Source organism: Acartia tonsa, chromosome 4 (genome assembly GCF_053477335.1).
Source record: "Acartia tonsa isolate MP-2025a chromosome 4, ASM5347733v1, whole genome shotgun sequence".
Lineage (NCBI taxonomy): Eukaryota > Metazoa > Arthropoda > Copepoda > Calanoida > Acartiidae > Acartia > Acartia tonsa.
Genome location: NC_137263.1, coordinates 11,406,717 through 11,417,129, shown reverse-complemented (window position 1 = coordinate 11,417,129; position 10,413 = coordinate 11,406,717). Strand labels below are relative to the sequence as shown.

The 10,413-nt window shown below is 32.9% G+C and overlaps 1 protein-coding gene across 1 annotated transcript; it reads left to right on the top strand.

Annotated features, from left to right (window-relative positions):
- The first annotated feature begins 1,295 nt into the window (after positions 1-1,295).
- Positions 1,296-10,390, top strand: LOC145316066 (UPF0696 protein C11orf68 homolog). Its single transcript, XM_080156355.1, has 10 exons — positions 1,296-1,425; positions 3,998-4,066; positions 4,350-4,486; positions 4,691-4,764; positions 5,092-5,214; positions 5,531-5,663; positions 6,308-6,382; positions 6,768-6,859; positions 7,247-7,294; positions 8,300-10,390. The coding sequence occupies exons 1-10, from the start codon at positions 1,362-1,364 to the stop codon at positions 8,352-8,354; spliced, it is 870 nt and encodes a 289-aa protein (XP_080012481.1). The 5' UTR covers positions 1,296-1,361; the 3' UTR covers positions 8,355-10,390.
- The last annotated feature ends 23 nt before the right edge of the window (positions 10,391-10,413 follow it).

Below are 10,413 nucleotides of genomic sequence, written 5' to 3'. Positions count from 1 at the left end.
CACTCAATATTTGATAACAATTTTATTGCAATTGGAGGGTAAAGACTATCTGCTTAAGGCTAACAGGTAATACGGACACTTACTCACTTATAGAGTTGCTACACTTGTAACTGGAGAGTACAGACTATCTGCTTAAGGCTAACAGGTAATACGGACACTTACTCACTTATAGAGCTGCTACACTTGCAATTGGAGGGCAAAGACTATCTGCTTAAGGCTAACAGGTAATACGGACACTTACTCACTTATTGAGCTGCTACACTTGCAATTGGAGTGTAAAGACTATCTGCTTATGGCTAACAGGTAATACGGACACTTACTCACTTATAGAGCTGCTACACTTGCAATTGGAGAGCACAGACTATATCCTTAAAGCTAACAGGTTATACGGACACTTACCCAGGTTATGTATAAGGTATAACCAACAAGTAAAATAAATCGTAAATAATATTTTGGGGGGCAAATGGAGAGGTCGTCAATTTTACGATATGTTGCCCCCCCCCCCCCCCCCCACCCCCAACGACAACTGAAAACCACGTATAAGTTTCGTGATTTTTTTTCGAATTTATTTCGTTATTGGTATAAGCTGACTAACCGCAATTTTCATCTTGCAGTATATATTTCAGTATAAACATATTGAGAGTTAGTCTAAAGGATATTTATTGCTACACGTTTTTGTCTTAAATTTGAGTTTGTCCTCTACCCTCAATGCAGGAGAATTTTGACTTACTGAAAGTTTACTTATAAGATAATTGCTAATGCAACCATATCTTGATAAGTGAGCAATCGAATATTTATGAAAATTGGCAAGAGGATTCCTTGATAGGCTTATATTCCCAAGATTACTTCGCCCCAAAAATTGAGTGATTTTTTAAAAGAATTAGTGAATTTTTTGAGCTTTTGTAGCTCCCTTTTTGAAAAAGCAATTACTATCGTAAGCGTTTTATTAATTGCCGAGTCGGCGTTTTACGATAATTTACATGGGGGGGGGGGGGGGGGCACAAAAGTTAAAGCACCCCGGAGTAGTATGCATTTGCTGACTTCGATTTAAAGTTTTGGTGTAAAATTACTTAGTAAATTTACACTTAATTTTTCGAGTGATAAGAATTTCAGTTGCTATTTTGTACATTTTTAAAGTTATCATAGTTTTACCTTTTAATTAAATTTTCCTTGTTAAATTGATGGGTTTCTTTTGCTTATGATTACTCATGCCACCAAAAATGCAAAAAATAAAGCATGTCTGTGTATTCTATAAATCTTGTTTTTGAAGGTTTAGAGTAATATATTTCATCCCAGTTGTTTTGTAAGGACATGACGAAATTATTTATTATTATTCTCAACTAGATAACATTCTCCAAAAAATGTCACGCCAAGAGATACTGGATCGTATTAGAGAAAAGATAAAAGTAGAGAAAAAAGGACAAGGTAAGCATTCTTTTGATAGAAAAAAATTAAACTTAAATAAAATAATACAAATTCTCGTATTCATTCAAAACCAATTCTAATCCGGTGCATCAGAACCGGTTCTCATCCATACATACTAGCATCGTATTATATCCAGTTTTCTACGAATATAAAAATGTACGATCATAAACGATGCGAGAAATAACTATTTTCGTTTTCATTCGATACCTACCGATTAATCTCCGGTGGATTAGAACCGGTTCTCATCTATTAGAAAAAATGTCTAGCATAGTATTATATCCAGTGTTCTACGAATCTAAAAATGTACAATCGTAAGATTTAAACCATTCTTATAGCCCGTGCCTTCGGCATCTCGCGGCTAAAAAAAACTGGTTTTAATCTTATAATTGTACATTTTATAACCGCGGAAAGCTGATTATAATACTATGCGAGAAATAACTGTTATATGTTCTGAATGTTAATAGACTTAGACTATTATGCTTATTTCTTTTTGCTATAAGAATATATTCGATATTGCTAAAGGGGACTATGCACGAACGAGATTAAGTAATTTTAAGCATCTTCCAGCAGTGATTTTGAGTTTTATTGTGTGAATATATTAAGTTTCTGTTTAATATAAGTTTAATTATATCAACAACAAAAAATAAGTTTCACCAGGGTTTTTCTTAAAATCTTAAGAATGTTAAGCGAATTAAGAAATATTATCAAATGTTTTGTTAAACTCGAAGTGCAAAATCCTTATACTAAAGTAACAGGATGTTTGTCTGTCTGTGTGTCTGTCTGTCTGTCTGTGTGTACCGAAGGATCTCGCTAACCGCTAAACCGATCGGGTTCTCCTTAACAGGGTAGATTCTCATATGTCCTGGGAAGGTTTTTAACTATTTTGGGGGAGGGTACTACCACCCTCCCAAAAGAAATGACAAAAAAATTGAAAATTTTCTTAAAATCTGGGAGACTTCAGCGTCAAATAAGGTGGTATCGTACATAAAAAAAATTAACTTTAACAAACAAAATCATTTAAAGTGCCACTAGAGGCCGCTAGTAAAATAATAAGGTAAAACATCATCAAGTGCTGTAAATCAAATCAAACTGTTATTTCAATAAAAATCTACCACCCCTTTTACAAAATATACATTTTTAATCAAAAAAGTAAGCTTTTGTGTAAAATCATTTTATGGTTTATAATATCAACTCGTTACACATTTTCAATTTTTTTTGTCAAGACTATGGTAGACAACTTTTTAAAATCATTTAGACCTATATGAAAGAAACTTCAAAAATGCCCCGCATCACTGCTGAAGGTGCTTTACTACACATACTCTCGTTCGTACATAGTCTCCCTTTCTCTGAGATAACTTAGATCTTAATAAAGCCTCCGATACTGAAAGATCATAATCTTATTAGATATACAAATATGTAATTTTAATCTGTTAAAAACCGTGTCCACAGTGCGAGTAAATACAGTACGCTGTTTTGAATTGGGCTTGTATTAGGTTTTATATAATAATATTTAGAATTTTATTAAAATGTAAACGCAGTTCTGAATTAGCGTTATAGCCGACGTGCAAAGAATTTTGGGTCAAAAGGTGAAATATACAAAAGAAAATATCATTTAACTGCCATTTACATGTTAAACCTACAAATTTATTTGTGCGCTTTCACACAAAGAACATGTTGAGTACTAATATCCAACACACACCACCCCCACCTACCATGTTTTCCAAATAAATAAAAAATTAAGAGTTTGTTTGTATTTTACCTTAATATACAGGGTTAGTCAGAAAAAACTGAGTTTTCCGATTTTCTGATATAACCAATAGGAATATGGAAAAAACAATTATAGGTTCTTGTTCTCTATAAAAATATACATTAAACTTAGAAAAGGTGTTTTTGAATATTTCTGAAAACAACGGCGCTTTTTAGAGCATGAAGGTTTCAAAAAGTGTGTGTGATGACTTTTTCGTCTATTGTTTTGTGTTTTTTAAGTAGATTTCTTTCTAATCAAATATTTCTGCCATTCTAAACAGATGACCAAACATATTCTTTAATCATTAAAGTTTTTATTCAACAGATTCTAAATATTTAACATCTTAAAAATACAATTTATCTAAACAAAATTTTCACAGTATAAATCAGATTATCAGATGATGACCTGATTTAATCTTCAAAATCCCCGCCCCCTTTTGACAAATTATGCTTATATTTTATAATCCGTCATAATAACTTAATAATCAAAATAGGGTAATAATTAAAAAAAGCATTTTTATAAAATAATTTCAAACTTCAATAATTTTTTTGTCTTTAGAGATTTTTTTGTCAAATAAAAAGGTTTTATTTTCTTTATACTATAAGCTACGTTAGTTAAGAAAATTCTTTTACTGAAAACGCATCACAATCAAGAAATGTGAAAAAATGACAATGGCAGAGGGAAAAAAATTACTCCCCAGCCCCTCTTAATTTAAATTTATTTCAAAAGAAATGGTAATTGGGGTTTCAGAGCTCAACAAACGCTTTGTGTGAAAGAACCTTAATTTGCTTGTTGGATATACCTTACACCTGATTCTGTTTTAAGAGACTCTAGATTCCAACTCCAACAACATAGAAGCAGCCACAACTTCTGATTCTACTGACAAAGACTTAGGCACTTTTATTTATTTTACGGTGGAGACTTATTTTTAAAAATACCGTATACCTATCTAAATATTTTTATAAACACATTGGAAAATTCGATCATATACATAGATGTAATTTATTTAATGTTTAATATCGCGATAGAAAAATGCTTGTATGATTTTTTTGATTTTGTAAGGAAGCTTTAAGATATCTTGGGATGGTTTTATTCTATTTCCCTCACTTCCGTGAGGCTTAACATGACTAAATATAAAACTGTGTTAATTATTATTTAAAAGTTCAAATTTTGTTAGAAAATCTTTTCAAAACCAATTTAAGAATAAGCGAGGGCTCTAACCTCACTTCTGAAGAGTATCACAAGCGTGCAGAGCAGAGAAAGGAATTGGATTGGTTGGTATTCACTGTCATGCCAGATTCTACTGAAGCACAGGTTGTTCATGTTCATGTTTTAGCCAATAAAGTATTGATACAAAATAACACCAGCTTTACATAATTGTTTTCTTGAAATGTGTAAGACTATTACTAAATTGTTAGTTTTTTAGCTTCCTTTCATGGCAGTAGTCATTTATATTTCATGTTTGACAAACACTATCATAAAGTCAAAGTGTAGTTTTACTACTTGTTTTTTTTTTAGTTGGATGATTGGCTGCGCAAAAATCAACCATCAAAAGTAAATGTTCAAGATGGAGTTGGGATGATTCTTGTCAAGTAACAAAATTAACCTATTAACTATTATTTAACGTCATATGTTATCCAAAAAATGAGTAGCTTAGGTTATGTAAAGCTAAATTAGGTACAAGGTATCCCCGCATGGTTTTAGCTCTTAATGTGTGGGCTCTGGGAAAGAGCATTTTAAAACGAACGGCTTCCCGGCGGTTTTATCTTTATTATTTAGAATTTGGAGGATGGTGAAAAATTCTCCTTTTGTCCCATGTATGTTTTCTTCAATCCTTTTTTTATGTTCTAAAGTCATCATATTTTAAGAATATCCATCTTTCTATATTTACAATAAATGTATTATTATTTGTTCTAAAGGCATGTCTCTGAGAAACGACCTGGGTACAGATATGAAAATCAACTGGACGTGTGTAGAGATTCATGGCAACAAATACAGACCAAGGACCAGACGCCTGAAAAAGTCGTAGAGATAGCGAAAAGGTTTCTTTTACTTTAAAATATCATATAGCAAAGGCAATATAATATTACTTTAGTTTCACCGTCTAAATAGTTCGTTTACATTAACTACATATGTATATATATTGCTCATTTAAAAAGTTCTATAATGCTAAAATTTATCCTTACATCTGTGGATTTATATCTGTGAAAGAAAACTATCCCTTCACGTATCGAAAACCCAATTTAAAAAAAAATACACAAATTCACTGTTTTAGAGTTTAATGAATTTTATCCTATGAAATAGTGTTGCCTTTTGCTGCACTTCTACATAGATATGTTGTTCACCTTTTTACTTCAGGTGCCAGGTTACTGGGGGCAAATGGTTGATAATGCTGGTAGCCAACAATCCAGCAGCTGTTGATAGTATCTGGAAGAAAGTGGCCAGGGGAATTTTCAAGAAAAGATTCGGCGAAAATGTTCTCAGTGCGAAGGTAAAGTTAATTCTGTTTCTGCTAATTTTTAAGAATATATGATTATAAAGTTGCTTTGCTTTTAACATTGTTTCTAATCGTTTTAAATATCATATTAAGATTGTTAAATCATGTCAAATAGGACAAAAAATCAACATGTTTGAACGTACAGACTTTTTGATTCGCAACCCTAACTGTGCAAAAGCTTCACTATTAAAAGAAAAAAGAACAGTAGATTATTAGACTGTAGTCTAATGATTGACTCTTGGGGCGTGGTGACGCTTCAGTTACAAGGTCTCTCCATGTCACCTTTGAACATACTCTGCATTTTATACATATATTGCAATGTAACGCGCTCAACCGCCTAGGGTATCAACACCCATCAAACAACCAACCCTTTGATTGCACGACCTTTGTCTGAGAAGTCCTAACTGTGCATGCATGGTAAAGAGTTTCGTCTGTAATGGACCAAGGCCTTCCCCCCTACTCTAACTATTTATGTCGCGCATCTGACATAGCAGCAATAGGAACAATTTTTAACGTCTTTAGTTATGACGCCGTGTTGGACTGAGGTTAGAACCTATCACCTTCCCGACGACGAGCGGATGTGCTACGTGTTGAGCCACGGTCGCGGGTTAGTCTAGTGATACATGACATATTTTCAGATATCTGCTCATGATGAGAAGGAAGACAGACATGTTATTTGTGTGTATACTAAGGATTTCTCTAATTATGACGAGGTAAAAATATCTTTTAATATTATTGCAATTCCTTAGCTGGAATCTGATATATTAAAGAGGCCTCTAGGGGAATTTGATAGTAGAAAATGGGAAGAGTCTGATTTCAACTTGAAATTTTTTTTTTTTTATGAAGAAAATTGAGGCGCAAAATGGGCTAATTTTTCATTGGAGGGTGAAGGTATTTCCACCAAAATAACATAAAATATTCCCTGTACTTGACCTATAACAAGCTTCACTGTACATAAGAACCATTATCCTCCGAAGCTGCTTTTTTTCAGGCTTTGGGCTCAAACTAGGCTAGGGGCTCAACCACTAGCCTAAAGAATTGGCCTGTAGATATTTTTAAGGATAAGGAATAAAAAAATGTGTTTGAATGTTTGTTTAGATAATGATGGTTGAGACCCAGCTGAGAAGGATGAACATCACATGCAACATGACCTATAAACCTGACATTTGCTCCGTTCTCGGAATTTACAGGTTACTTTACTTAAATACTTTTCTACAATCCAGAGGCGATAATAGGAAAATAGGGAGGGGTATCCATCCATCTGAAAAAAAAACAAATTAATCACATTCCCTAGAACATCCAAGAGGGGTGTCAACAAGATAAAAAGGTAACCCCCCCCCCCCCCTACCACACTCAAGTTTTGTTAAAGAGGAGTGTGAAAAATCAAAATGTTCGAATGCGCTCTCCTCATCCTCTTGCCAACTACTGATATGATGTCATATCGTAAAGCTTTAATTTGCCTTATAGATTCAGGATAATCAATATGAGACAAAAATATTTTCACTTATATGTTGAAATATTTTTAGTTGGCTTGATGCAATCAATTTCCAGGCCTTAATTTGAAATTTTCATTTTAGAAACCATGCCATCCGACCAACGATTTGCACCTCAAAATTCGACAAAAGGTAATATTGACTTCTACATTTCTTCCAAAGCTGCTATTCCATAATTCCTAAGGGTTAGTCTGTCTTTATCCTAAGCTATTCACAATTTCACATAGTCATGGTTATTAAGGTAAGGTATTGTTACTTTTGTATCTGATTCAACAAGACTGTAATAGTTTGTAAAAATTATAAGATTTAAACTATTTTTGTTAGCCCCAAGGGGCCGAAGGCTCTTGCTATTTTGGTTTTATGATTTTTATTTTAATATCCGTAGAAAATTTCTGTAATATGGTGCTATGCCTGATATTTCAGTATGGCTGAGAACTGGTTCTAATCCAGCGGATATAAATCTGTTTCGTAGCTATGCTGGAAAAAGGGAGGGGGTGGGCGAAAGTGACACTTTTTGAAACCAAAACTAAAAGTCAAAGGAACTCAACTAAAAAAAAGAGTTACAGGTCTGACATTTTGCATGGCAGTTGCTTTATAGGGGTACAATATGGAACTGTGAAGAAACGGCGGCGCAACCGCCGAGAAAAGGCAAAAAAAAATTTCGGCGGGAAACGGCGGTTTTCGGCGGTTGCGCCGCCGTTTCTTCACAGTTCCATATTGTAACCCTATAAAGCAACTGCCATGCAAAATCTCATACCTGTAACTCTTTTTTTTAGTTGAGTTCCTTTGTTGACCTCTAGTTTTGGTTTCAAAAAGTGTCACTTTCGCCCCCCCCCCCCCCCCCCCCCGTATTAAACAGTTTAATCTTTGTTGTGCATTAAAGTCTTGAGTTGAAAGAAACTCTTGTAGAATTAATCTTTTTCGTGCATTTTTGAACGCTGCGCATCGTGTGAAATATTAAAGGTCTTTGCCAATTTACAGCTTCTGTAAAAATTATTTGGGATGTTATTTAAAATATTGGAACAATTCCTCTTAGCGGCTATGTACTGTAGTATGTGTAAGTAATGTCTCCTCAATGAAGAAAACTTAAGGGATTTTTTAAATTTTGAACCAAGTCTAAATAAAATTATTGTTCAGAACTGGAACGAGCAGCATCATAATGGCTGAGGCATATGAAAAACTCATCAAATGAAAAGGATGAATAGTATACTCCTCTGTAAATAATGTTATTTTTTTGTTAACATTCTAGTGTTAAATATTGATCATTTTTGTATAATTTTTAAACCAGTGATTTTTCTTTTTTTATGTGTAATTGAACACAGAGTTTCTGTGAAGTTTTTAATCAGGACTACAAGATTTAGCAATAAAATTGACACCAGCATTTCTAATTTTGACCGTTTTAAGATGGATTCAAGTAAAAGGGTATTTTCGAAAACACTATAGTAGGGTTTAGTATTAAAATTGACCCCGGCATTTCTAATTTTTTGCTTTTTATTAAGACGGAATTAATAAATAGGGATATTTTCGAAAACATTAGGTATAGCTGCTAGCGATTTGCTAAATAAGGGAAACATGCATTTTAAACAATCAACTCTATCAAACATTCTTAAAATAAATCTTTTTGGAGCGTTACAAGCTATTTTTGACTAATTATAAATTATTTGTGGGCTTAGTTAGTTGTGCTGGTTCCTGCAAACCAAGCCGATTTTCAGCTATTAAAAAAGACTTTTGTATTACTGACTGAATTTATTTTATTCCGTGTAATCATAGACAATTTTTTGTTACACCCTGTAAGAAAATTTGCTTTATTATTCATGTTATTTACTTTGTAAATTAAACCTTATCAGTATAGTGTATAATTTGTGAATTCAGTACATTATCTAACAAAATTAAATTTTATATAAGCCAATAGTTGATTTTTAAAGGGAATATGATTGGCTCTATTTAACATGCCTATTACCTAAGCACTTTTTGTGCGTAGCCACAGTTTTTTGTACAAAATACATTTTGTAAGTTGGTTCAACCATCTCGGGTTAAAGAACTGCGTATTCTTTATTTTGTATTCAGGGATACAGGGACAGGGCAACGGAAGAGAAATTCTTCCAAATTTTCTATTTGAAATTCTGATTTTGCAGCTGTTATAAATATGGGGGAAGAAAAGTTTGTAGATTAATTAAGAGGGCATTTTCCATCTTCCTGCCAATAATTATGTATGCCTTATAATTCCTTCTTTAGGCCATTCCCCCTTCCCTTTGCAGCGTATAAAATAAAGTCTCTTTTTATAGTATTTTACAAAGCTGAGCTGTGGTGTGTTTGTGTGTTATTGTTGCCTTATACCAGATCACCCCTCCTGCCCCATCTCTTTTATTTCCTCCCCACTACCTTCTCTCATTTCCTGACCATTGTCTAAATTCGACTCCATACCCCTTTCTTTTCTTACCTTCCACACTCCCCTACTTTACTTAGAAAGATTAAACATGATATAGATCGGGCCATTAACAATCGCATTTTTTATTAAAAATTTCTAAATGGTTGTATGTTTATACAATTTTTAATAAAAGCTCTGTACATTTACGTATCTTGTTTAAGTTCTAATCTATGTTATAATTAATCTTAGCTTTCTCTCCCTCTTTTCTCCCGTCCCCTTGGTGTATCCCACCCCTTTTTCTTTGTGTGTCCCCCAGCACAGGATAAAAAACATGGCGGACCCGTCTGTATACAATATACATACACTACTACTCCTTGGCTTTAAATCCCCTCAAAAAGTAAATAAAGTTACATCATAGACAAAAATTTTAATTGTAAATTATTTTGTTATTAAAATGTTTAACAATTGAGTATAATTTTGTATTATAAATATAATCATTCTTTAATTTGATTACATTTGGTAATAAAATATTTTATATTTAAATATAAAAAAAAACGTGATTTTAATTATATTACTTTTTTGAAAGGTTTTGAAGGGCACAATTATTGATTTTTTTCTTTTGATTGTAATATAATTCCTATGTTTATGTGTAAATGTGCGTGCGCGCGCGTTCTAGCATATTTCCTCTAAAGTGCACCTGCCTTTTTTCATTATAATAACAAAATCAATATTTTTCAATCGAAACCCCTCCCCCCTTCCCTTTCAATATTCCTAACATTTTAATTTTATTTAAAATTTTCTTTACATTTGGCCCCAAGATGCTTTATTTTTTTACGTTTAAAAATATGTTTTTATTTGCAGATCAAAATGCTTTGACGATAAT

Excerpts from the sequence above, each read along its gene's own strand:
- LOC145316066 (XM_080156355.1), top strand. The coding sequence starts at position 1,362 with ATGTCACGCCAAGAGATACTGGATCGTATTAGAGAAAAGATAAAAGTA. Across the intron at positions 5,215-5,530 it reads GTCGTAGAGATAGCGAAAAG|GTGCCAGGTTACTGGGGGCA; the intron begins GTTTCTTTTACT and ends TTTTTACTTCAG. Across the intron at positions 6,860-7,246 it reads TCCGTTCTCGGAATTTACAG|AAACCATGCCATCCGACCAA; the intron begins GTTACTTTACTT and ends TTTTCATTTTAG.